We start from the raw sequence: 27915 nt of genomic DNA, 5'->3' as shown, positions 1-27915 counted from the left end.
CCTGTGAGCCCCACATCCCGGCTTGTGAAATGACCGGACCTTTTCTCGGGCTGACCACGTGGGACCGGGTTTCCCGCAGGCCGCCGTCCCGCAGGCACTCTGAAGCTTTGCTGCCTCAGATAATGCCGTGGATTTGTTCCGGTCTCACTTGCTAAGGCCTTGACGTTGCATCATTCAGATGTCAGTATCAGCGTCCTCACTGTCTGATTCCTGGCCCAAAGCCTGCACCACCTTTTCAATTGTTATCTGTCTGTCTGTCTATCTATTTTTGAGACAGGGCCTCGCTCTGTTCCCCAGGCTGGAGTGCAGCGGCACAATCTCAGCTCACTGCAGCCTCGATACCCTGGGCTCAGGTGATCCTCCTGCCTCTGCCTCTCAAGTAGCTGGGACTAGAGGCACGTGCCACTACGCCAGGCTAATTTTTGTATTTTTTTTTTTTTTTTTTTTTTTTGTAGAGACAGGGTCTGTGTTGCTCAGGCTGGTCTTGAACTCCTGGGCTCAAGCAATCTTCCTGCCTCAACCTCCCAAAGTGCTGGGATAACAGGCTGATTGTGCTCTTTTTTTTTTTTTTTTTTTTTGGAGATGGAGTCTCACTCTGTCTCCAGGCTGGAGTGCAGTGGCAGCGGCGTGATCTAGGCTCACTGCAACCTCCACCTCCTGAGTTCAAGTGATTCTCTTGCCTCAGCCTCCCTGGTAGTTGGGATTACAGGCGCTTGCCACCACGCCCAGCTGATTTTTGTATTTTTAGTAGAGACTGGGTTTCACCATGTTGGCCAGGCTGGTCTTGAACTCCTGAGCTCAGGTGATCCACCTGCCTCCGCCTCACAGAGTGCTGGGATTAGAGGCATAAACTGCTGCCCCTGGCCGATTGCTGTTTTTATGGTGACGCCTCCCAGCCTTTGATACGCCAGCATTGCCCCAGGACAAACCCCAAAAACGAACAAACGCGACTTTTGCTGGTGCCTCAAGGGGAGGCTGTGGGGCACCAGCTGCGGCCTCGCCTGTGCCTCTCACCCCGCGGCGGGCAGGCGAGCAGACCCCTCGGGGCCTCCTGCTCTCAGGCAAAGCTGCCGTTAGCTCACAACACGACACTGGATCAGGCTGGACATGGGGTGGGAGGTGTGTTTCCTGCAGGGGCGGCTGCAAGCCACTGGCAGCAGGCGGTGGGTGGGAGGTGGGGGTGTCCTTCCTAGGGACCAGGCTGAGTGGTGGGAGCTGGGATGCACCTGCCACACTCTGCCGCATCTGGGTGCTGGAAGCTAGCAGGAAGAGGGAAGGCAAAATAGAAGAATGCAGAGAACGTGCTGAGAACCATGATCCTGAAACTGGGGCCAGGGGAGGTGGCGGGGACCAGGGAGAGGGTGAGGCCTGCGTCTGTCCCCATAGACGAAGGGCAACCTCTTTCCCTACATGCTGGTTTGAAAGCCCCTGAGTAGGCTGGGTGAGGTGGCTCACGCCTGTAATCCCAGCACTTTGGGAAGTTGAGGCGGGCGGATCACCTGAGGTCGGGAGTTCGAGACCAGCCTGACCAACATAGAGGAAACCCCATGTCTGCTAAAAATACAAAATTAGCCAGGTGTCATTGTGGGCTCCTGTAGTCCCAGCTACTTAGGAGGCTGAGGCAGGGGAATTGCTTGAACCTGGGAAGTGGAGGTTGCAATGAGCTGAGATCGTGCCACTGCATTCCAGCCTGGGCAACAAGAGCGAAACTCCGTCTCAAAAAAAGAAAGCCCCTGTGTGAGGGGCTCTGTGTTGACGGGGGCTGGGCATCAGGCTCCTGGGTGTCGGGGTGCCCTCAGTGCTTCGGGGCCTGCCCACCCGTGTTCCTTCCCCAGGGGCCTGGATTATCACGGGAGGGTCCCATGCTGGTGTCATGAAGCAGGTGGGCGAGGCGGTGCGGGACTTCAGCCTGAGCAGCAGCTACAAGGAAGGTGAGGTCATCACCATCGGAGTCGCCACCTGGGGCACTGTCCACCGCCGCGAGGGCCTGATCCATCCCATGGTGAGCACGACCTCCTCTGTGGAGGGGCCCAGGTCAGGGGAGGGGAGCCTAGGACCAGGGGTGTGGGTGACGCCTGACTGGGTGCTGTAGGGAGCAGGTGGAGTATTCAGGGGTCGGGGTGGGTGAGGCCTGACTGGGTGCTGTGGGGAGCTGGCAGAGTGTTCTGGGAGGTGGGTGCACTCAGGAGATCGGACTCCAGTCCTGGCCCCATCCCTGACCCAAGTGACCCTGGACTCTGGTCCTCTCCTCAAGGTTGTAGGAGGGGTCCACGTGACAGTCACTTGCTGTGAGGGCCCCGATAACAGAGAGGAGGGAGGGAGCGTGGCCAGCGGGCAGCTGGGTGGGGCTGAGCCAGGGGGATCTGACCCGGAAGCAGAGCTTTTAGCGTGTTGAGTCCCTGCACTCAGGTCTCCTGCAGCTGGGAATCCCCCCGTGCTGCGGTGCCAGGCAGCCAGCACCCACCCCAGCTTCTCCGTCAAGGCTGAGGACCCAGCGCTTCTGTCTGTGGTCAACCGGCCATGGGACAAGCAGTTGCTTTAATCTGGAGCCTTGAGCTGGGACAGATAACGAGTCGTTCAACCAGGTTTTCCAAGGACACACTAACTTTGGCATAACAGCGTGAGCCCCTGAATCCATGTGGCCAGGAAAGCCCTGGGCACTGGCCGGGGACTCGCGGAGCAGACCCTCTCCTCACTGCCCCTGAGTGGGGATTCACTTCTCTGACAACGAGCTCGAGCCGACACCACACCGTGGGCCCGTTCCCTGGGGCGGGGCGGGGTGGGTGGGGGAGAGCCCCGGGTGGTGGTCCCCTTTGTCACTCCAGATGCCCATGGGGGGCCCAGCAAGGCACTGGCCAGCCCGGCCTTCACCTTCCTTTTGCCTCAGAATCATGAATGTGTCCGGCAGGGTCAGACTGGACCGGCTGTTTGGCCTTGCTTGCTCTGTTTTTTTTTTTGATTTTAATTTTTTAGTTTTAGAGATGGGGTTTCACCATGTTGGCCAGGCTGGTCTTGAACTCCTGACCTCAAGTGATCTTCGTGTCTTGCAGAGGTCGTGCAGCCACATCCTTGGCCCTCTGCCTCCCAGGTTCAAGTGATTCTCCTGCCTCAGCCTCCTGAGTAGCTGGGACTACAGGTGCCCGGCACCGCCACACCGGCTAATTTTTGTATTTTTAGTAGAGATGGGGTTTTGCCCTGTTGGCCAGGCTGGTCTCAAACTCCTGACCTCAGGTAATCTGCCCGCCTTGGCCTCCCAAAGCACTGGGATGACAGGCATGAGCCCCCGTGCCCATCTCTGCAAGGTCATCGCCACATGCCCCCCGATAGTCTCTTTAAGGACATGGAGCCATTTTCCACTCGGTGCTTCAGAATCCGCCTGTCTTCTCCCCACTGCCAATTTCAGTGCCACGTCCACGTTTTTAGGTGTTTGTTACGGCAGCTCCCCACTTCCTCGTCCCCAGCCCTGGACCTGTTTCCTGTGGCTGCCGTCACCAGCGGCCCAAGCCTCAAAGCAGCAGCACTGAACTCTCCCATGTGTATGGAAGACAGAACTCTGGAGCTGGGGTTGCTTGGCGAAGTCGGGGTGCCGTGGCTGGGCCACACCCCGTCCTGAGGCCTGGGAGAAGGGTCTGTTTCCCCACCTGCTCCACTCCTGGGGCTGCAGCTTTCTCCGCCTGTGGCCGAATTGCTCATCTCTGCCTCTGTGGTCCCGTGGCCTCCTCTCCTGTGTGTGTCTCCCAGACCCGGCCCACTCGTGTCTGTTTATACTTTGTTCTGCGAGGGTCACATGTAAAAACTCCTGTGAGCACACCTGTGGTGGCATTTTGGGCCCACACGGACCCTCCGGATTAAACTTCTGGTGTTTAGATCACATCTGCACAGCCCCCTTTTCCAGTGAGGCCACGTCCACAGGTTCTAGGCCCTGCTGCATTGGGAGGTGGGGCTCTCCCGCAGCTGTGTCTGACGCTTCCTGCCGCCCCAGGGCAGCTTTCCCGCTGAGTACATCCTGGATGAGGAAGGCCAAGGGAACCTGACCTGCCTGGACAGCAACCACTCTCACTTCATCCTCGTGGACGACGGTACCCACGGCCAGTACGGGGTGGAGATTCCTCTGAGGACCAGGCTGGAGAAGTTCATATCAGAGCAGACCAAGGAAAGAGGAGGTAGGGGAGCTTGCTTTCGAGGGCGCTCGAGCAGGGAGCGGGGGCGGGGGGGCTGGTCAGTGTCAGGGACAGCTGGTCACAACAGGCTTGGCACTCGGAGCGTGCTCGGAACACACCTGTGTTTCTTTCCCGTGTCTCTTTACACTTTGTCCCGGGAGGGTCATGTGTTCTTGCCAGTTTCAGCCCGTGGGAGGGTGGTCTGGGGGCGCTGACAGCTCACCTGTGTGTCACCTGTGTGTTTATGGGTAATAGGCCAACCTGCATTAAAACTTTTTTTTTGAGACGGGGTCTGGAGTGCGGTGGTGTGATCTCAGCTCACTGCAGCCTCGAGCTCCTGGGCTCAAGGGATCCTCCCACCACCCTCCCAAAGTGCTGGGATCACAACCTTGAGCCACTGTGCCTGGGCCTGCAGTCATTTTAAACCGTGATCACAGGCTGGTCTCAGGGTCAGAAATCAGGATGTACGACAGTCGAAACTTCGGATTTGACACCTCTTTCCTTATAGGTGGGATGGGATGGGTTCGAGGCCATCGGGGGTCCAGTGTGGGGTTTTGCACGTGACTTGAGGAGGTTCAGAGAGGAGACGGTGACGGAGCTGTCTGGCCTGTGCCCGGGCACTCTGGAGTCCCTTGCAAGCCTCCTGTGCATTGGAACCCCCTGGGGGGCTCCTCATCAGTGCGTGGGCCGGGGCCCAGGGTCTGAGTCAGCAGCTCCAGGTGGGCTGAGAACTTGCATTAGGAGCACTTTCCTGGGGAGGGCGATGCTGCGGGTCCGGGCCCTCCCTTTGAGAAGCGGCCTGACTAGGACACACAGGGTGGGGAGCTGTGGGTGTGTGTGTGAAGACAGTGGGCCTGGGGGGCTCAGAGAGTCCGCTGCCTGGGAAAGGGGTTGCTGGGTCCTTCTCAGTCTCCCCTGCTGTTGGGCTGAGTGAAGTTCAGGGCAGGGCCAGGCAGATGGACAGAGGATGATGTGCCGTGTCCTGCTCCCACCCACATGTGACAGGTCATGCCCACCTGCCTGGGGCATCTGCTCTGATTGCCCATGGCCCCTCTCCCTTCCTCCCTCCCAAGAGAGCAAGTGGGGTGGGGGTGGATGCCAGCGAGTGGGGGAGGTGAGGGCGGCGGGGGCTCTTGATCTGCTCATTGCTGTGGAACAGGCGGGTCTCCTGGGAATGCGGAGCTTTGATTTTCAACAACGACTGGCACTGGCAGCAGGCCTCCCAGCAGGTGCTCCGGCGTGCGGTTCCGCTGGAGCCGGAGCAGGCAGGGGAGGGCACTGGTGCAGGGTCTTGCCCCCCAACTCGCTCAGCTCTGTGCTTTTTCTAGGCGTGGCCATCAAGATCCCCATCGTGTGCGTGGTGCTGGAGGGCGGCCCGGGCACGTTGCACGTGAGTACCGCGGTGGGGAGGGGCCTGAGGGGCCGCGTACAGCTGCAGGCAGATGGCGGCTGGAAGCAGTTGTACCAGCGCTCAGGGGACTGTGGGCAAGAGAGGGCGGTGAGCTTGCCTGCCAGGAGACAGAGAAAGACAGCATCTGCCCCGTGACAGGGCTGCTTGTGGGGGGGCAGAAGGGGGGCTGAAGGAAGGGGCCTGGGGGAGGAGGCTGGGCTTGGCTCTGACCCGGCCACTGACCGGCATGGAAGGAAAGGGTGGGCTCCCGGGGCCTGAAGCGAGTGGGGAGCCAGCAGCCCCAGTTTTCAGGACCTTCTGGGGAGGCTGGGGGCTGAGGCTCACACACGTGGCCGTGTCCTTTCCGCCGGATGGCTCTGTGGCCAGTCCCTTCCTGAAGCCCAGCACACCCTGGAGCCTGGGGGCCTCCTCATTGCCCTGCTCTCCCTGGGGGCGTTTGTGAGGCTGGTAACTCCTGGTCCACGCAGCAGCCCCTTTGGCTCGAGGCCCTTGCGTCCGCAGGTCCGTGGGCAAAAATGCTGGGAGTGTTTGATCCTGCCGTGCCGAGGCCGGAGAGGAGCTGCCAGGTGTGCGGCCCCAGCGTGTCAGGACAGCCCCTTCTTGCCCCAGAGCAGGGGACGCCACCAAATAATAAGCACTTCTAGTGGATCCTGGAGTCGCGTTAGCCAGCGCTGCCCTCAGCCGGCCTCGGAGGATTCTCTGCGTGAGAAAGCGTGGGAGAGAGGCAGGACCCAGTCCAGGCTCACGCTCTGCCTGCCTTGCAGACCATCTACAACGCCACCACCAACGGCACCCCCTGTGTGGTGGTGGAGGGCTCGGGCCGCGTGGCCGACGTCATTGCCCAGGTGGCCAGCCTGCCTGTCTCGGACATCAGCCTCTCCCTTATCCAGCAGAAGCTGAGTGTGTTCTTCCAGGAGGTGTTTGAGGCCTTCACGGAAAGCGGGATTGTCGAGTGGACCAAAAAGGTGAGTCTGGTGGCCTGTGGGTCCCCAGGGTGCGGCTGCTTCGCAGAGACACTGTCAGCCTGGTGGGCGGGACCAGGACACGTGGACCCATGCGGAGAACCCAGCGGTCCTAGCAGGTGCCAGAATGATTTGCAGAGGGTGGGGCATGGAAGGGAAGCCTCCTGGCTGGGTTCCCTCTGGAGGTCCGATCCCGGGACAGCAGGCGAAGGGAGGCCATGAGCGTCACCGGCAGCACACCAGGGTGGGCTGGGAACATCGCCGGGCTCAGCGTGGGGTGAGCAGAGCCTGCTGGGTCGGAGGGGCGGGAGGCAGGCACTGGGGGGCCTCAGCTGAGTCGGGCAGCAGGGCAGCTGCTGATTAACGGCTGTGGGTCGCCGGGGCCAGTCCGGCTCAGAGCCTCGTAGGTGGGTTAATGGAGGCATGTAGCGTGGCCTCAGGAGGGGCCGTTGCTGCAGTCCAGGAGTAGATTTTGGGTGGCCTGGGGGTCGCTTGTGAAGGGCTGTGGTTGCTCGGCCCTGGCCACCCCACAAAGCGTTTGTTCAGGGGGGTGGGCTCCTGTGGAGAGCCCCTCCCCCTCCCTCGTGTACCTGGCGGTTCCAGGATCACCTGACTCAGTTCTTGGCAGGATTCTTTGCAGGGACTGCACTGGGGCCTCTGACCCTTGGTTTCCCAGCAAGCTGGGGCCGACAGAGCCCTCTGCCCATGTCTTTCCTGCAGACCCCGGACATCCCCAGGTTCCGAGCAGCTGACATGCGCGTTCCACGGCTCCCACTGGGTTTAATTTGGTCTCTGTGGGCAGTCAGTGACCGCCCCAGCTGCAGGCCACAGGGACATACGTGTTTGGCCAGATGGGGGCTGTGGAGAGTGGATTGAAAATAAGCGCCCTCGGGAACCAGGGGAGTGGGGAGAGCCGGCTGGAGGTCAGCCCTGTTGGCCGATCCAGAAGCAGAGGTCCCGTGACTTGTGGTTTTCGGGTGGCACAGTGACCTCGCTTCCTTCTGTGCTTTGCTATGGTCTCCGAGTGACGGTGTTCTGCATGGATGTCGAGTGAGAGAGTTTTTGTCCAGCAGGAGAATAATACGATGTAGCCGCGAGGGTCAGTTTGTGAAAACCTCGCGGTCCGGCTGTGAGCGGCCGCTCGGCTCCCGACGTCAGGGCAGCTTTCCTTCCTTCCTGGTGCCACTGGGACTTGTCAGGCGGGCCCTGGAGCCCTTTCTCTGCTGGTTGATAAATTATTCAGGCAGTTCTCAGCACTGAGTTTAATCTGCTGCTGTTGGGCACTGCTGGTTTTTAACGCACTCTCCATAGCAAGCCAGGGCCCTGTGTGTGGGGCTTTGACACAGAGTAGATAGATAGATGGATGGATGGATATCTAGATAGACAGATGATAAAATAGATGGGCCAAGCACAGTGGCTCACGCCTGTAATCCCAGCACTTTGGGAGGCTGAGGCGGGTGAATCACTTGAGGTCAGGAGTTCGAGACCAGCCTGGCGAATATGGTGAAAGGCTGTCTCTACTAAAAATACAAAAATTATCCAGGTGTGGTGGTAGGTGTCTGTAATACCACCTACTCGTGAGGCTGAGGTCGGAGAATCACTTGAACCCAGGAGGCAGAGGTTGCAGTGAGCCAAGATGATGCCACTGCACTCCAGCCTGGGCTACAGAGCAAAAACTCTGTCTCGAAAAAATAGATGGATGAATTGATATGATGTATAGTTAGATAGGTAGTGGGTGGGAGGTAGATAGATAGATAGGTGGATGGATGATTGGTTGGTGAGTGGCTGTGTGGGTGGATGGATGGAAAGATGGATAGATGGATGGATAGCTAGACAATGGACACATGTGGATGGATAGGTGTATACACGGATAGATGGATAGGTAGACAGATACATACATAGATGGATGACACACACATGGATGGATAGATAGATAGACTAGGTAGACAGACAGACAGACAGATGAATAGATGCCTATATGGACAGATAGATGGAGGGAGGGAGAGATAGATAGATAGATAGATAGATAGATAGATAGATAGATAATGGATAGTTGGATGGATAGCTAAACGGATGGATGGATGGATGGATAGATAGATAGATAGATACACAGACAGGTAAGCAGGTGGTGAGGAGTGGCCCAGGCTTAGCAGGAGGGCCGGGAGGAGCAGCCTCGCATGAAGCTGCACTACTGTCAGGGCGAAGGTCTGTTGCACTTGGATCGTGTTTTCCACCCAACAGACTCTTACCAACATGGTGTATTTGGTCCCCACGGATCTTCATCTGCTCTGTCTAAGGCAAGAGGAGATGTGGTGGTGTCCTGGCCACAAGGGCAGGCAGGGCCCAGGTCTCTGGCTGTGTCCAGGGCCTCAATTCTATGTGTCCTGGAGGAGGCGGGTGGCGGGGGGTGTCACTGCGTGTCTCACTTGGAAAATGCTTGTTGCAGATCCAGGATATTGTCCGGAGGCGGCAGCTGCTGACTATCTTCCGGGAAGGCAAGGACGGTCAGCAGGATGTAGATGTGGCCATCCTTCAGGCCTTGCTGAAAGGTGAGGGTCAGGGAATGAGGGCACAATGGGGTGGAGGCCGGAACATGGGCTCTGAGGATGCACAGTTCCAGTCTTTGTGTGCCATGATTTTGGGAACCAGAATGGTCCCCCTTGGTTGGACACCCTGGCCAGAGGGCAGCTGGCAATGGGCAGGTGAGCACCTGTCTGTCACCTAATGTTAGAGGTGTGAGCTCCCTTACCTGTAACTAAAATCTGAGTGCAGTCTGTGTCATGCATACCTTTGTGGTGGTCATAATTTCTCACAAAACTTCAGGGTGGAAAGAAAATACAGAAGTCGCCTCTCTCCATTTCCGGCTTGCTGGCTACTTTAGCTCCTCTGCCTCTGATGCAGGAAAGAGTACAGAGGCAGAGCAGGGCCTCAGGAATGGCGTGGTGGACTTGAGCTGCTGTGTCTCTCTGTGTAACTTCTGTTGCTTGGCCTGGCCCATTCTCCAGGCCACAAATGTCACTGTCCTCTTCTCATGCCACAGGACAGTAGGCTCATGCCTCCTTGTCTTTACCCAGTGGCTTCAACAGGAGGGCCAGGACATCCCTGACACTGGAAATCCTTGGTCTTATACCTCCTCCTCCTGCCCAATGCTGGGCTTCTCACCATCCAGGTCGGAGGCCCCAGGGCTCTGCTGAAGGGCTCAGCAGAGTGGGCCCAGGGTAGGATCAAAAGAGAGCTTTTGTGATAAAGGCTAGACTTTCATCTTGTGTTGATTTGAGACTCCCCTTATCAAGGACTTGATGTTGTGCTTAAAACCTCACACCAACAGTGAGATGATAGACCACATATTAGACCACAAATTAAGTCTCAATTTATCTTTTAATAGATGTAAGATAGATATTATACAAAATATCTTATCTGACAACAATAAGATGAAGTTAGGAATCAATGATGTATGTAAAAGCGGAAAATCCACAAAGTTGTGGAAACAAAACATTACCTTGAACAGCCAATGGATCAAAGAAGAAATTAAAAGGGAAATCAAGAAACCAATGAAAACAAAAGCAAAACATCAAAACTTATGGAACACAGCAGAAACAGTGCTAATGGAGAAATTTATAGCTATAAATGCTTACATTAGAAAATAAGATCTTAAACCAACAACCTAACTATACAACGTAACGAATTAGAAAAATAAGAACAAGTGAAATCCAAAAGCAGCAGAATGAAGGAAATAGTAAAGATTAGAGCAGAGATCAGTGACATAAAGAATAGAAAATCACAGAGAAAATAAAGTAAAAAATTGGTCATTTGAAAAGATAAAATTGACACACATTTAGCTAGCTGGACTAAGAAAAAAAGAAAGGAGATTCATATTACTAAAATTAGAAATGAAAGTAGGGGCAATACTTCTGACTCTACAGAAATAAAAAGGATTATACGTGAGTACTATGAACAATCGTTTGCCAACAAATTGGATAACCTAGATGTGTTAGTCTGTTTTATGTGACTATAACAGAATACCACGGACTAAGTACTTTACGAAGTACCTAGCACTTTATAAATCAATCACTGACCATCCTTGCCTTCCCAGAAGATGGCCAGAGATTGATTTATTGAAATTTTGGAAGCTGGGAAGCCCAAAATTGAGGGTCCAGCATCTGGCAAGGGCCTGCCTCATGTGTCATTCCAGAATGGTAGCACACACATGCCCTTCCAGTAGAAAGCAGAAGGGCAAGGGAGCACACACATGCATGAAAGAGAGTAAGAAAGCAAGAGGGAGCTAAATTTGTTTTTTTATAACAAGTCCACTCTTGCAATAACTAACCCACTCCCAAAAGAAGACATTAATCCATTCATGAAGGCTTTGTCTTGTAATGAATCACCTGTTAGGCCCCACCTCCCAGCACTGTTGTACTGGGGATTATGCTTGCAACATACGAACTTTGGAGAAAACATTCAAGCCATAGCACTCGATGAAATGAACACATTTCTAGAAGCACAAAACCTACCAAGACTAAATCTTAAAAAAAAAAAAAAAACAACAACTCTGAATAGATCTATAAGTAACAAGGAGATTGAATCAGTAACAAAAAATCTCCCCACAAAAGTTTTAGGCCTGATAGCTTCACTGGTGAATTCTACCAAATGTTGAAACAACCAACACCAGTCCTTCTCAAACTTTTCCCAAAAATTCAAGAAGGAAAACTTCCTAATTCATTCTGTGAGGCCAGCATTACTCCGATACCAAAGACAGACACTGCAAGAAAAGAAAACTACAGACCAATGTCCGTTATAAACATTGATACAAAATTCCTCAACAAAATATTAGCATACAAAATTCAGTAGCAATAACAGGATTATACACTATGACTACATGAGATTTGTTCCTGGAATGCAAGGATGGTTCAACATATGAAACTCAATACACTACATTAAGAGTGATGAAGAAAAAAACATGATTATCTCAACTGATACAGAAAAGTATTTGACAAAATTGGACACCCTTTCAAGCAATCTACAGGTTCAATGCAATTCCTATCAAAACCCTAGTGATTTTTTTTGTAGAAATAGAAAAGCCCATCCTAAAATTCATGTGGAGTCTAAAGGTTTACCAAGCAGACAAAATAATTTTGAAAGGGAAGAACAAAGCTGGAGGACTTACACTTTCTGATTTCTAAACTCAGTACAAAGCTATAGTAATTTAAAAAGTGTGGCAATGGTGTAAAGACATGAGGGCAGGGTGTGGTGGCTCCTGCCTGTAACCCCAGCACTTTGGGAGGCCAAAGTGGGCTGATTGCTTTGGCTCAGGAGTTCAAGACCAGCCCAGGAAACATGGTGAAAGCCTGTCTCTATATAAAATAAAAAAGCTGGGCATGGTGGTTCATGCTTGTAGTGGTTCAGCCACGTGGGAGGTGGTTCAGCTACATGAGAGGCCAAGGGGAGAGGATCACTTGAGCCCAGAAGCCTGTGGCTGCAGTGAGATATGATTGCACCACTGCACTCCAGCCTGGGCAACAGAGCGAGACCCTGTCTCAAAAAAAAAAAAAAGACCCAAAAGATATGGAGACCAATGGAATAGAATAGTGAGCCCCAAAATAAACAAAAAATGATGCTGGATAAAGTGGATAGCCACATGCCAAATAATCAAGTTAAACCCTTACCTAAAACCCTATAAAAATTTTAACTCAAAGTAGATCAAGGACTTCTAAATGTAAGACCTAAACTCTTAGAAGAAAGCACAAGACAGAAACTTCATGATGGAGAATTTGGCAGTGGCTTCTTGGCTATGACACCTGAGGCACAATAAATAAGAGACAAAATAGATAAATTGGGGTTTATGAAAATCAAATAATTTTGTGCATCAAAAGATATTATTAACAGAGTAAAAAGGCAACCCATGAGGTGAGAGAAAATATTTGCAAATCACACATGTGGGAAGGGATTGGTATCCAGAATATATAGAGAACTCCTATAACTCAACAATTTAAAAAAACTCAATTCAAAAATGAGCAAAGGACTTGAATAGACATTTCTTTAAAGAAGACATACAAATGGTCAATCCGCTCATGAAAAGATGCTCAGCATCAGGAATCATCAGAGAAATGCAAATCAAAACTAAGAGATAGCATTTCAAACACATTTGGATAGCTACTATAAAAAAGAACTGAAAATCACAAGTATTGGCCAGTGTGCGGAGAAACTGGAACTCTTGTGCACTGCTGGTGGAAATGTAACATGGCACAGCTGCTATGGAAAACAAGATGATGGTTTCTCAAAAATTGAAAAATATAATTCCTATATGATCCAGCTATTCCACTTTCAGATACATATGCCACTCCCTACTCCTGAATTTAAAGCAGGGTCTGGAAGAGATATTTGCACACTCATGTTCATAGCCGCATTATTCACAATAGCTAAAAAGTGGAAACAGCCCAAGTGTCCATAAACAGATGAATAGATAAACAAAATGTGGTCTATACCTGCAATGCAACATTACTGAGCCTTAAAAAAGGAAGGAAATTCTGACACATGCTTCAACATGGATGAACCTTGAAGGTGTTAAGTGGGATAAGCCAGTCACAAAAGGACAAATACTATATGAGTCCACCTACATGAGGTCCCTGGAGTAGTCAAATTCATAGAGACAGAAAGTAGAATGGTGGGTGCTAGGGTCTGGGGGAGGGGCGAATGGGGAGTAAGTGTTTAGTGGGGATAGAGTTTTAGTTTCCAACATAAAAAGAGATATATGGAGAAGGATGGTGATGATGGCTGTATAACATTATGACTGTACTTAATGTCAGTGAACTGTACACTCAAAAATATTTGGCTGGGTGAGGTGTCTCATGCCTGTAATCTCAGCACTTTGGGAGGCTGAGGTGGGAGGATCACTTGAGCCCAGAATTTTGTGACCAGTCTGGGAAGCATAGCAAACTCTGGCTATACAAAAAATTAAAAAAAAAATTAGCCAGGTGTGGTGATGCACACCTGTACTCTTCATTATTCAGAGGCTGAAGTGGGAGGATTGCTTGAGCCCAGGAGGTTGAGGCTGCAATAAGCCTCCTGATTATAAATATCATCACAGCACGGTGCTTCAGCCCGGGTGACAGAGTGAGACCCTGACTCAAACAAACAAAAAAAAGTTAAGATGGTAGATTTTATGCTACATGTAGTTTACCACAATTTAAAAACATAATGAATTTTAAAATATTGTTATGAAGGTTCAGCTTAGATACAGTGAGCTTCCTCCATTCTAAATGTACTGTGCAACAGGCATAGACACCGTGACCCACCACAGTCTCCCTTACCCCGAAGGTTCCCTCATGGCCCTTTGCAGTGAAGCCTCCCTGCAGCCTGGCTCTGGAAATCATCTGTCTGCTTTCTGTCACTCTAGATTAGTTTCGCTCGCTTTAGAACTTCACGTAAATGGACTCCTGCATGACACATTCTTTCACGTCTTGTTTCTTTTGCTCAGTGCACTGTTTTTGAGATTCATCCGTGTTGTTGCATGTGTCAGACTCTGTTCTTTTTTGTCTGTGAAGGAGCATCCTATTGTGTGAATACACCCGGGTTGTTTTTCCATTTATCCATTGGTGGGCATTTAGGTTGTTTCCAGTTTGGTGCTATTATGAATAAAGCTGTTATTTGCCTTCATTTCTCCTGGGTCAATATCTGGGAATGGAATTACTGGCCTTTATTTCAAGTGTATGTTTCTCTTTGTAAAAAGCTGACAAACTGTTTTCTGAAAAGATTGCATTTCTTTTCCTCTCTGCCAGCAATGGATGAGTGTTGCCCTACATCCTTGCCAACACTTGGTGTTATCAGTCTTTTAAATTGTAGCCATCCTAGTGGGTGTGAAGTGACATCGCAATGTGGTCTGAATTTACATTTTTCTGAGGACTACTTATGTGGAGCATCATTTTAAGGACTTTTTGGCCATTTGCCTGTTTACCTTTTGAAGTGTCTTTCCGATCTCTCGTCCATTTTTATTTGATTATTTGTCTTCCTATTTTTGATTTGTAAGAGTAATTTGTATATTCTGATACAAATACTTTGTCAGATATTATTTTATCATGGTGTATAGTTTGCTTTCATATTTTCTTTGAGATGTCTTTAAAGAGCAGAAGGCTTAAATGTTAATGAAGTTTAATTTAATCAATTTTTTTTTTTTTTTTTTTTTTTTGAGACGGAGTTTCGCTCTTGTTACCCAGGCTGGAGTGCAATGGCGCGGTCTCAGCTCACCGCAACCTCCGCCTCCTGGGCTCAGGCAATTCTCCTGCCTCAGCCTCCTAAGTAGCTGGGATTACAGGCACGCGCCACCACGCCCAGCTAGTTTTTTGTATTTTTAGTAGAGACAGGGTTTCACCATGTTGACCAGGATGGTCTCGATCTCTCGACCTCGTGATCCACCCGCCTCGGCCTCCCAAAGTGCTGGGATTACAGGCTTGAGCCACCGCGCCCGGCTAATCAATTTTTCTTGATGATTCATGTTCTTTGTATCATAGCTAAGAGATCTCTGCCCATCCCAAGGTTGCAGATATCTTCTTCTGGTTTTTGATAGCAGTTTTGTAGACATAGCCTTTATGTTTGGGTCTATGAGCCACTTCAGGTTGATTCTTGTGTGTGGTGCGAGGTAAGGGTCAAAATTCTTTTTTCTTTTTTCTCAAATTATAGCCCACATTTTAAAAAGTTAGACCAGAAAGAGAGTGCAAAACTACTTGAGTGAAATACTTGTCCCGAGAACCAGTGAGGTCGTTGTTGCTGTTGAGTATTTACAGGCGATAGAGGCAGGAAAGGAAATTTGATTGCTTCTGAGTCCTGAGTTTTGGGTCTTACTATAAGATGCCTGCCCTTTAGAGACCTGTATCTTCTTTAAACAGGGAGGCCCTTTTCTTGCTCACTGCCCACCTGTCACTCAGGGGCCAGGGCATGGCCAGGAGGAGGGCAGGGGAAACAGGGCTGAGTGGACGTGATGACCAAAGCCCCAAGATTCATTGATTCCGATCCCAAAATGGAATGTGCTTTCACAAGCTGTGTGCATGGGGAGATGTCACTGGGTCCTGCGTCTGTCACTTTGAATTGTTGAGAGGCAAGGGCTCATGACACATCCCTGACTCTGACGTCCTAAGTCGGTGGCCTTGGAGGGAAACGGCTTTGAGCTAGGATCAAGGCTCGATGTGCCCCTGTTCATCTGCAGCCTCACGGAGCCAGGACCACTTCGGCCAGGAGAACTGGGACCACCAGCTGAAACTGGCAGTGGCATGGAATCGCGTGGACATCGCCCGCAGTGAGATCTTCACGGATGAGTGGCAGTGGAAGGTAAATCTTCCAGAGCACCTTGTGGAGGGACCACGGGGCCACGTGCATTGCACCCTGAAGCAAGGGCAGGCGAGGGTTGCATCCTCTGGATCCCAGCCCTTCCCTCGAGGGTGGGTGACCCGGGCAGCTTTCATCCTCCCCAGGTGGGGGACCACAGCAGCCCCTGCCTCCAGGGTCATTGAGATCAGGATGACATGGGGCGATGACCAAATGCAACGGTCACCGCACAGGGCTTGCTCTCAGCCCTCAGATCTGCACCCCATGATGACGGCAGCCCTGATCTCCAACAAGCCTGAGTTTGTGAAGCTCTTCCTGGAGAATGGGGTGCAACTGAAGGACTTCGTTACCTGGGACACGTTGCTCTATCTCTACGAGAACCTGGAGCCCTCCTGCCTGTTTCACAGCAAGCTGCAGAAGCTGCTGGCCGAGGAGCCCGAGCGCCTGGCTTGCGCGCCGGCCGCGCCCCGCCTGCAGATGCACCACGTGGCCCAGGTGCTGCGGGAGCTGCTAGGAGACTTCACGCAGCCGCTCTACCCCCGGCCCCCGCACAGCGACCGGCCGCGGCTCCTGCTGCCTGTACCACACATCAAGCTCAACGTGCGTGCTGGTAACGGGGTCGGCCTGGCCTGGCCCGTGCGGGCTACCGCTGTGCTTAGAGTCTCTGTTCTTGAAATTAGCTTTTATTTTTATCAGAAAAGACACATGCTCTGTCTTAGGCTGCTGTAACGAAATTTCACAGACAGGGCGGAAACTACAAGTTTATTTTCTCGAAGTTCCAGAGGCCAGAATTCCCAGATGAAGGCGCCAGCAGGGCTGGCTTCTGGCGAGGGCCTCTTCCCGGCCTGCACATGGCTGCCCTCTTGCTGTGTCTTCACATGACAGAGAGAGAGAGAGAGAGATCTCTGGTGCCGCTTCCTCTTCTTTTTCTTTTATTTATTTTTTTGAGACAGGATTTCAATCCGTCTTCCAGGCTGGAGTGCAGTGGCGTGATCATAGCTCACTGTGGCCTCGACCTCCCAGGTTCAAGCAACCCTCCCACCTCAGCCTCCCAAGTAGCTGGGACTACAGGTGTGCACCACCACACCTGACACATTTTTTATTTTTTGTAGAGATGGTTTTGCCATTTTGGACAGGTTGGTCTCAAACTCCTGGCCTCAGGCGATTCGCCCTCCTCAGCCTTCCAAAGGCTGGAATTATACTGCTGAGCCGCCGTGCCTCGCCTGTTTTTTGAGACAGGGTTTGGCTCTGTCGCCCAGGCTGGAGTGCAGTGCTGCAGTCATGGCTCACTGCACCGTCCACCTCCTGGGCTCAAACAATTTTTGCCTCAGTCTCTTGAGTAGCTGGGACTATAGGCGCACGCCACCATGCCCAGCTTATTATTATTATTTTTTAATGTTTTGTGGAGATGGGTTCTCATTATATGGCCCAGGCTGGTCTCAAACTCTGGGGCTCAAGTGATCCTCCTGTCTTGGACTCCCAAAGTGCTGGGATTGCAGGTGTGAGCCACCGTACCTGACCTCACTCCTCTTTTTTTAAAGATACCACACCTATCCACTTAGGAACCCACAGTGTGGCCTCATTTAACCTTAATGACCTTATTAAAGGCCCTATCTCAAAATGCTTTTGTCACATTAGGGCTTCAACATACGAATTTTAGGGGGACACAATTCAGTCCATAACGTACCCTTTCCAGAAGTTCTAAACAGTGTGAAACGTTCTGCAGGGAGGATGATCCCCCTGCCCTGAGCCCCATTCCTGCTCACCAGGGGTGCTGGTTTCTCCCTACAGTCAGGCCCTATGTGTGTGAGGTGCCCAGTTTGCACTACAGCTGTGGCAGAGTGGATGCTTGTATCTCCACCCTGATTCAGTGGGAACCCTGCTCTAATCTATACCCTGATTCAGTGGGAACCCTGCTCCAATCTCCACCCTGATTCATTGGGAAACCTGCTCCTGTCTCCACCCTAAATCAATGGGAACCTCGCAGTGTCTCCATGTCAGGAATGATGCTGGATTTTGTGTTTGTATTTCCTCTTGGGAGTATTTATTTCCTCTGATTCCTTAAGGTTTTACAAAGCAGAGTATCAGTGCTGCTTTATCAGATGCCTTTGAGAAGATTCAGCTGCTTTTCTTCTGGACCCATGAATTTGATGAATTATTTTAATAGATTTTCTGATAGTGAAACATGTTTTTATTCCTGTTTTGAGTTTCAGCTTGACCTCAGTGCAAATTTAATATACTGGATTCTCTTGTCAAAGTTTTCAGGGTGTTTGCATCAGAATGCTTAAGCCTTTGATGACAGTTTTATTTGCGGAGCTATATTTGTTTGGCTCTGGTATCATTTTTTTTTTTTTTTAGAATTACTGTTATTTTAAATTTTATTTTATTTATTTTTCATCTTTTTTTTAAGATGGGGTTTCACCATGTTGGTCAGGCTGGTCTTGAACTCCCGACCTCAGGTGATCCACCTGCCTTGGTCTCCCAAAGTGCTGGGATTACAGGTGTGAGCCACTGTGCCTGGCTGGGTATGGCTTGGTTTTATACATTCACGGTCTGTGCTTCCTAAGTCCAGTGCGTTTATTTAAGACACTCAGTAGGGATATACTTAGGAAGGCCCAAGCAGCAGCTTAGGCTTATCCATACCTGTGGTTTAGGAAGAAAAACACATTTCTTGATAATGAAAAACCTTTGGGAAATTTCTAGGATCACTTGATTGTGTTTTGTACAGTATGTGATGTTGGAGATGCGTTTTCTACTTCTGGGAAGTGTTTCTCAGCTACCTGAGTACACGTTTCCTGAAGCCCAGCCAGGTAGGGGAGGCGGGGCTGAGCCAGGTGCCCTGCCCTTGCTCATGTGTGCGCCTTCTTGCCCACCTGGCAGATGTTCCCTGGTGGCCTCCCTGGCAGAGACACTGCAGGAGGGTCCCTCAGAGAGAAGACAGTCACAGACCTATTAACAGACTCCACTGGGCTAGAATTTTACTTCATTGAAAATGGCTTCGATGCTGTCAGATAAGACCAGGGAACCTTGAAGTGCCTGGCATGAAACAAGAGTCTACAAACATTGGTAAAGGAGTTAGATGGATATTTCACTTTCTAGATGTTTCTAGATGTCTCCAGAACAGTGGTTTTAAACACTTTAGTGTGGGCCGGGTATGGTGGCTCACGCCTGTAATCCCAGCACTTTGGGAGGCTATGGCGTGTAGATCACGAGATCAAGAGATGGAGACCATCCTGGCCAACATGGTGAAAACCTGTCTCTACTAAAAATACAAAAATTAGCCAGGAGTGGTGGTGTGCGCCTGTAGTCCCAGCAACTCGGGAGGCTGAGGCAGGAGAATTGCTTGAACCCAGGAGGCAGAGGCTGCAGTGAGCTGAGATCATGCCACTGCACTCCAGCCTGGCGCCTGGCGACAGAGCAAGACTCTGTCAAAAAACCAAAACAAAACAAAAAAACTTCAGTGTGCATGAGAATGATGCAGGGCGTTGCTGAAAATGTAGGTTGTAGCATTCCAGGAACGGTGATCCTGAGAAGGTTGGGGCTGAGGTCAGGGCCTGCACCTCCGGCAGGTTCCCCAAGTGACTCTGAGCCAGTGGGGTCCAACCGGGGCTCTGACTGCCCACTCCTCAGCAGGTGCAGGGAGTGAGCCTCCGGTCCCTCTACAAGCGTTCCTCAGGCCACGTGACCTTCACCATGGACCCCATCCGCGACGTTCTCATTTGGGCCATTGTCCAGAACCGTCGGGAGCTGGCAGGAATCATCTGGGCTCAGGTAATAAGACGGGCTTCTCAGCAGACACAGCTATAGGCCGGCACCCCGCCGGGGAGCGTGGCCGGGGTGCCTGAGGCCAGCTGCGCGCAGGGACTGTGGAGGGGGCGTGGGCTTCTCCAACACCAGGAAGGACTCAGGGTGCCCAGAGTTGGGGAACGGAGAATGTAGCTCTAGGCAGGAAAGGATTTTTTTTTTTTGAGATGGAGTCTCGCTCTGTCGCCCAGGCTAGAGTGCAGTGGCACGGTCTCAGCTTACTGCAATCTCTGCCTCTTCGTTCAAGTGATTCTCCCGCCTCAGCCTCCCAAGTACTGGAACAACAGGCATGTGCCACCGCACCTGGCTAAGTTTTTATATTTTCAGTAGAGACGGGGTTTTACCATATGGGCCAGGCTCGGTTTGAACTCGTGACCTCATGATCCGCCTGCCTTGGCCTCCCAAAGTGCTGGGATTACAAGCATGAGCCACTGTGCCTGGACCAGGAAAGGAATTTTTAAATTAAAAGTTCTGCTCAAGAAACTCGCCCTGTGGTTATGTCCAGGGCCGAGCCTCGCTGGGCACCCACAGGCCGGTTGGTGCCGCCCTTGCAGCTCACGTGGGTTCTGGTGGGGTGGGTGCATGTGCTGGGCACATGCTCTCTATTAGGCTTTGCAGGGCAAGCAGAGCCCTCTCACAGGCCACGCGGGAGCTTGGGCCATCAGAGGGAGGTTATGTATTGATGGGATGGGGGTGGGGCTCGGATTGTCTTCGTAGATGTGCGCAAACGGGATTGCACAGTGGCCCGCACTGTCCCTGGGCTCTGTGTTCATCACCCGGGGCAGTGTGTTGGCTTCCTCAGGCTGGATAGAGCCTGGCGAGGCCCTTTAGAGTCTCACAGTGGCTCCTCGGGTCCGCAGAGCCAGGACTGCATCGTGGCGGCCTTGGCCTGCAGCAAGATCCTGAAGGAGCTGTCCAAGGAGGAGGAGGACACGGACAGCTCGGAGGAGATGCTGGCGCTGGCGGAGGAGTGTGAGCAGAGAGCCATAGGTGAGCCCTGCCGGGCACGGGCCGCAGCTCAGCTCCACACGCCCCTGCCGGGGCCCCCTCCCTGGGTCTCAGCCATGCATGTCCCTCGCCTGGAGTTTCCCTCCCCTGAGTCTCAGCCCCATGTGCCCTCACCCTAGGGTCCTCAGCCCTGTAACCACCCAGTGGGTCCATCTAGCCTGCTGCCTGGATAGAGCCCGTTTGTTAAGACAGCGAGATTGCAGTAGAGAAAGAGTTCAGTTCACACAGAGCCGGCTGAATGGGAGGCTGGAGTTTCATCACCCAAATCAGTCTCTGAAAATTTGGAGAGCGGAGTTTTTTAAGGATGATTTGGTGGGTAGGGGCCAGGCGGTGGGGAGTGCTGATTGGTTGGGTCAGAGTTGAGACCATAGGGGTCCAAGTGGGTTCTTCTCGCTGGTTTCTGCTCCTGGGTGTGGTCACAGAACTGGCAGAGACAGATTTCCAGTGGGGGTGGTGACGGTGTATCAGGCGCAGGCTGTGAAAATGTCCAAGGTTTTCTGACAGTGGCGTCATTCCTAGGAAGAGTTTGGAGATTCGGAATCTGGTGGCCTCCGGCTTCATGACTTCTAAACCATAATTTCTAATTTGTGGCTACTTCGTTAGCCTGTCAAACGCAGACTGGTCCCCAGGCAGGAAGGGGTTTGTTCCGGGAAAGGGCTGTTGTCAGCTTTGTTTGGCAGTTAAACTACAAACGGAGTTTCTGTCTAAGTCAGTGTGGCTGCCGCCCAGGCACGAACAAGGGCAGCCTGGAGGTGAGAAGCCGGGCGGAGCCGCTTGGGTCCGTTCCCTGCCCTGTCATAGTTTTCTCCTTGTTGTGGTTTTGGCAGAGGCGGCTTCAGCCCTACGAGTGCTCTCCCTGGGGTCCTCTTCCCCGGCCCGGGTGTTTGGACACATCCGCCCCACATTTGCCTGGCCCTGCCCAGTGCCCCTCCCTGTGCCCGGTGCTCCTGTCCAGAGTGGTTGCCCTCTGACCCATCCCTGGGCTCAGCCAGGGTGACCTGATGCTCTGACGTGGCTCTTCCGTCTCCCCACAGGGGTCTTCACCGAGTGCTACCGGAAGGACGAAGAGAGAGCTCAGAAGCTGCTCGTCCGCGTGTCCGAGGCCTGGGGGAAGACCACCTGCCTGCAGCTCGCCCTGGAGGCCAAGGACATGAAGTTCGTGTCTCACGGGGGCATCCAGGTGACCTTCCAAGGGCCCCTTCCGGAAACAGACACACGCGGTGCCTGCAGGGCGGACACGGCCTCCTGTTCTGCGGTGGGCAGGCACACTCACCCAGGCCTCGGACCCCTCGGCAGCTTGGGGACAGCGCCTGACCCCTCGGCCACCTGCTCCAGGCTCTGGCCTCCCATTGTGCAGACGGGGAAAACAACATAAAGCAAAAGCAGGAGCTGGTGGCCGCAGAGGTCACAGCTCACCTCCCCACGGACGGGCGTTCCTACCTGGGAGCACGGGCAGCGCCCTCTTTCCCTGGAGGGATACGCGGGGCACGGCGTGTCCTTCCTGGAGCGGCAGGGGCTCCTGGGCATGGCTGCCCTCAGCATCGCCCTGACACCCTGGCAGGGCCTGGCCTGCAGCGCGTGCCCTTCGAACGCTGGGCTTCCTCTGAGCTCCGAGCTATTGCCCGGTCCATGAGCCCCCATCGTGCCGAGCCTGAGGATGCCTGGGGTGGGGTCCCGTCCCCAGCTACCGAGCTCAGAGGGGCGAACTCTGCAGAACCTACGACTGTGGGGCCTCAGAAGCCAGCAGAGATGCGGCCCCACAGCTTCGGGTCCAGGAAAGGCGGGATTGGGCACCAGAAGCCCCGGGACAAGCTCTGTGTCTTCACCACTTTCTACTGTGAGACCACAGGCCAGCTGTGTCCGCGAGGCACCCTGAGTCCTCAGCAGACAGCTGACGGGCACCATTTGGGGCGCAGGGCTGGGCACTGCCATCCTAAGACCGCCCTCATCCGCAGGCCTTCCTGACCAAGGTGTGGTGGGGCCAGCTCTGCGTGGACAACGGGCTGTGGCGCGTGACCCTGTGCATGCTGGCCTTCCCGCTGCTCCTCACCGGCCTCATCTCCTTCAGGTGCCGCAAAGCTGCGGGGCTGCGGGGCTGCGGGAGGGGCTGCGGGAGGGGCTCCTGGGGGCTGCGGGGCTGCGGGGCTGCAGGAGGGGCTCCTGGGGACTCAGGACCTTCCCCACCTCCCCTTACTGGAGCAAGTCTTGTGTCCTCAGGGCTGTGTCTGGATCCTGGAGCCGCAGAGATGAGGGTGGGGAGTGGAGCAGGGCCCCACGTGCTGGAAGCACCTGCCTTGCCCGGATCCCAGCGCCGATCACATGATGCTGGCGATCGGTCCCTCTGCCACAGCAGCCTAGGGTCAAGGAGGCCAGGACCGATGGTCTCGTCTCTTCTCCGCAGGGAGAAGAGGCTGCAGGAGGTGAGCAACCCCGTGGCGCGCGCCCGCGCCTTCTTCACCGCGCCCGTGGTGGTCTTCCTCCTGAACACGCTCTCCTACTTCGCCTTCCTCTGCCTGTTCGCCTATGTGCTCATGGTGGACTTCCAGCCCACGCCCTCCTGGTGCGAGTGTGCCATCTACCTCTGGCTCTTCTCCCTGGTGTGTGAGGAGACGCGGCAGGTACAGCCCCACCCGCTTTCCTGTGCCCCAGCCTGGGGCCACCTGCTTGGCCAAGTTCTCACAGGGGACCGGGGGCCTAGAGTATACCCGGCCTGGCCCCCCCAGTGCTCCCCCCCGAAAATGGGTGCCTGGGGCCCCGCCCTCCAACCCCTCCCTCCTCATGCCCCTGGCACCTGCTTCCCTGCTTTCCCTCCCCTCCTGGAGACCTGGGCCGATCGGCTCAAGGTGGGATGCCCTGACCTTGTGGACTTTGAATGTCCACAAGCTGTGTCCCCTCCCCCGGGAAGAGCAGTACAAGGCGTGGGGTCCCTAAGACTCCTGTCACGTTCAGTAACAAGCCAGAAGGACCCACAGACACTGGGGAGTGGCGATGCTCACTTATAGTTTATTAAGCAAAAGTCTGCAGACCAAACCAGTCAGGGAAGGGACCCAGCCCCATCCAGGACAGCCATGAGCCCAGAGCATCCAGGCAGTCCCTCCCCCCAGAGTGTGGGCGGCACTCTGTCCTCCCAGTGGTGACAGGTGGCCTCATGCACAGAACACGGTCCCCAGGGAGGCTCTTGGGCCTTGGTGTCTCTGGGGGTCAGTCACAGAGGCATGGCTGACACCACACAGTTGACCTTGGTCTCCAGCCCTCCGGAGGTCGAGCTAAAAACTGCCCTGGGCCCCACCCCAGATCACACTGTGGGACTGCCTGGTGTGGCCCAGGCTCCAGTAAACAAAGACCCTCATCAGCAGACGTTCCAAGGGCTCAGAGGCGACCGACCTCTCTGGAGTTGGGCAAGGCCAAGCTGCCCTCCAGGTGGGGTGAATCCCTTACTGTGTGGGGTTTCCAGCATGCCCCCTTGGTGCCCACACCTGCTGGCAGCTGGTGCATGGGCAATAGGCCCATGGGCCCCTCATGGCAGCGGGGAGGGGGTGGGGTCGGCCCAAGGGGCAATGGTCCTGGCTTAGACTCACCTCTGCTCTCTGACCTTGGTGGATCACCAGACCCCCAGTTAGGAAGCGGTGTGCACTGTGACACCACTGCCTGCTGGGGGCCCTGGGGGAGGCACCGTCCCTAGGAAGGAAGAGCAGTGCCAGGACTGGGCAGGCCCTGGTAGCTGGGCTGTGGCCCTGGCTCTGCGGGGCTCTCCTTGGCCTTCCTCTTGCCACGTGGCTTCTGTCACCAGACCCTCTCTATACCTACACAAATACACATGTGCATACACACATACACACTACACACATGCAGACACACACATGCATACACACAGGCACACACAGTACACACAAATACACGTACACAAACATGCACACGTGCATACACACAACACATGCATGCATGGATATATACACACATGCATACACACAAATATACACCCACATACATGCATATAGAAGCATAACATGCACACAGACATGCAAACATGCATACATGCACACATACACATATACACACTTGCACACACACGACACACGCATACACACAAATACATACATAAAGACCTGCACACATACATGTACATACACATGCAAACATACATACACACATGTACACATGTACCCATAACACCCACACATATGCAAATACATGCACACACGTACACATGCATACACACATACACACAGATACGCACAATATACACATATAGACATCTACACATATACACATATAGACATCTACATACAAGCACATAGCACACACATGGACAAATGCACACATACACACCACATATGAACACACACATACACATAGACACAGACACATATATATACATACACACATGCACATGCATACAAATACACACACACATATGCATATGCACCTATGCATACATACACAGGATATGCACACATACATACACATACATGCATACATCCACATCCACACATATACACATACAAAATATACGCACATACACACACACATATATGCACACAAATGCACACACAGGTGCTGAATGAGCAGGAGACCGGGGGGAGTTGCCAGTGCCACCCTGTGTTGTCCTGCTCTGTCCTGTCCCCATCTCCCTCACTGACCCAGCTCTCAGACTGGACACAGCCTTTGGATTTGCTGACTGTGATGATAGTGTCAGTGATGGTGATGAGAGTGACAACAATGATTGTGATGCTGATAATGGAGAGTGATATGACAGTGAAGGTGACAGGATGGTGATGATAGTCACAGTGATAGTGACAGTAATTGTGATGATAGTGACAGTGACAGTAGTGATGGGACAGTGACAGTGTGGATAGTGATGTGATTGTGATGACAGTGGATAGTGATGGCACACTGACCGTGACAGTGAAGATACTGATGGTGACAGTGATAGTGACAGTGACAGTGAGGATGGTGCTGCTGATTGTCATGATAGTGACAGTGACAGTGATTGTGATGATCGTGACAGTGACAGGATAGTGATAGTGATGATAGTGGATAGTGATGGGTGACAGTGATGATAGTGATAGTGACAGTGACAGTATAGGGATGGTGATTGTCGTGATAGTGACAGTGACAGTGAGGACAGGGATGGTGATGGTGGTAGTGGATAGTGATGGGTGACAGTGAGGATAGGGATGGTGACGGTGGTAGTGGATAGTGATAGTGACAGTGACAGTGAGGATAGGGATGGTGATTGTCGTGATAGTGACAGTGACAGTGAGGACAGGGATGGTGATTGTCGTGATAGTGACAGTGACAGTGAGGATAGGGATGGTGATTGTCGTGATAGTGACAGTGACAGTGAGGATAGGGATGGTGATTGTCGTGATAGTGACAGTGACAGTGAGGATAGGGATGGTGACGGTGGTAGTGGATAGTGATGGGTGACAGTGAGGATAGTGATAGTGACAGTGACAGTGAGGAGAGGAATGGTGATTGTCATGATAGTGACAGTGACAGTGATGATAGTGGATAGTGCAATGACAGTGACAGTAAGGACAGTAAGAGTGACAGCACATCTGGCCCCCCTGCCCCTCTTCCCAGTAGCTCTTCTATGACCCTGACGAGTGCGGGCTGATGAAGAAGGCAGCCTTGTACTTCAGCGACTTCTGGAATAAGCTGGATGTTGGCGCCATCTTGCTGTTCATGGCAGGGCTGACCTGCAGGTGAGTGGCCTCACCTGCTGCTGGGCCCCTGTCTGAGGCAGCCAGACCTGGGGCGTGAGTACAGGCCAGGCCGGGAGCCAGCAGCACTAGGCACGGCTCAGCTACTCCCTGAACCCTGGATTGTCGTCTGTCCAATGGGTGTCTGGGCGACAGCGCCCCACCTACCCTTGGGATCCTTGAGGGAGCACAGAAGGGGCACGAGAGCTCCTTGCAGACCTGAGATCGTCCATGTGCAAGGGGCCATGGATGGCAACCGCCGGGATTGCCCCAGCACCAGGACATGCAGCTGCCACTTCCTCCCGCCGCCGCCCTGCACTGCCCCTTGCGTCCTCGGGTCTCTGAGACGCCATGCCCCCTTTCTCTGAGGCAAGAGGGCCCTGGCTACCTCTGGCTCCCCAGGGTGTCCCATGCCAGGCTGCCCTGTGGGGCTGGGCATCCGGACCTTTCTGAAGGAAAGTGGGAGGCTCTGCTCCTCATGCCAGCTTTGAACACCTGGCATGCAGGCCCGCCACAGCGCTTTGCCTCCAGGGCCCCCTGGGCTGGGACAGGTGGAGGGTGGCGGGGCACAGCTCTGGGGCCACTGTGAGCAGGAGGCTGAGGTGCGTGTGCTTCTGCTGGCCGCCAGGCTCATCCCGGAGACGCTGTACCCCGGGCGCGTCATCCTCTCCCTGGACTTCATCCTGTTCTGCCTCCGACTCATGCATATCTTCACTGTCAGCAAGACGCTGGGGCCCAAGATCATCATTGTGAAGCGGATGGTAAGGGGCATGGGTTCCATGGTGGCCTGCAGCCCAGGATGGGGCTTGGGGAGGGCAGGCCCCTGGCCAGTGGTCCGGACGGGGCTTCAGCACAGCTTTGCCCCCTGGACTCCCAAGAATGCCCTTCTCATATCTTTGCCTGTGTGTCACCTCTCCCAGGAAGCCTTCCTTCATTCTCTCTGAAACCCACTCATTCCTGACCTGTGATTCAGCTCTAGAAGCTTTCCTCCTTGGGTGGCAAGACCTCTCTTGCACCCTGGGGTGCCCAGCAGTCCGTGAGAGTGTGGAGGCAGCCCCAGGGCTGCTCCCGGGAGCCTCCTGGCGTGCCGTGCGCTGTGAGTGGCGGTGCCTTATCTGCCGCCGCTGGGCCTGCCTCTGCGCCCGGTGAGCCTCTGGGGTCGGGGGAGTGCAGCTCACCTACCTTTCGCTACCGGCAGATGAAGGACGTCTTCTTCTTCCTCTTCCTGCTGGCGGTGTGGGTGGTGTCCTTCGGGGTGGCCAAGCAGGCCATCCTCATCCACAACGAGCGCCGTGTGGACTGGATCTTCCGAGGGGCTGTCTACCACTCCTACCTCACCATCTTCGGGCAGATCCCGGGATACGTCGACGGTAGGAGCAGGCCCACGGGACTCGGCTGGGGATGCCGGCAAGTGGCAGAAAGGCCAGAGAGGGGCTGCGGCCTGCGTGGGAGTGAGGCCGGCTCCCACAGGGGGTCTTGCAGTTCCCATCGGGGTGGCATCTCCCTGTGGGCATTCACTCCCAGCTTCTGTGGCAGGAAGTGGAAGGGGC

The 27915-nt window shown here is 53.5% G+C and overlaps 1 protein-coding gene across 8 annotated transcripts in view; it reads left to right on the top strand.

Moving 5' to 3' along the window:
- The window catches only part of TRPM2 (transient receptor potential cation channel subfamily M member 2), a 66452-nt gene that overhangs the window by 15507 nt on the left and 23030 nt on the right, over nt 1–27915 (top strand). For 5 of the 8 annotated variants that reach the window (XM_074389503.1, XM_039480571.2, XM_039480570.2 and 2 more), the window contains 15 exons: nt 1836–2002; nt 3983–4163; nt 5489–5550; nt 6336–6536; nt 8980–9082; nt 15730–15851; nt 16095–16448; nt 19479–19619; nt 20513–20642; nt 21695–21840; nt 22616–22728; nt 23062–23278; nt 26250–26368; nt 26994–27126; nt 27564–27735. In XM_074389503.1, the coding sequence (XP_074245604.1) occupies nt 1836–2002; nt 3983–4163; nt 5489–5550; nt 6336–6536; nt 8980–9082; nt 15730–15851; nt 16095–16448; nt 19479–19619; nt 20513–20642; nt 21695–21840; nt 22616–22728; nt 23062–23278; nt 26250–26368; nt 26994–27126; nt 27564–27735 (2361 nt within the window). Of the gene's footprint in view, nt 1–1835; nt 2003–3982; nt 4164–5488; nt 5551–6335; nt 6537–8979; nt 9083–15729; nt 15852–16094; nt 16449–19478; nt 19620–20512; nt 20643–21694; nt 21841–22615; nt 22729–23061; nt 23279–26246; nt 26369–26993; nt 27127–27563; nt 27736–27915 lie in introns of those variants that run through there. The other 3 variants (XM_074389504.1, XM_010338215.3, XM_039480574.2) reach the window with 2 other exon arrangements.

The sequence above is a fragment of the Saimiri boliviensis genome, chromosome 18 (assembly GCF_048565385.1).
Source record: "Saimiri boliviensis isolate mSaiBol1 chromosome 18, mSaiBol1.pri, whole genome shotgun sequence".
Taxonomy (NCBI): Eukaryota; Metazoa; Chordata; class Mammalia; order Primates; family Cebidae; genus Saimiri; species Saimiri boliviensis.
This window is presented reverse-complemented; position numbering and strand designations above follow the sequence as displayed.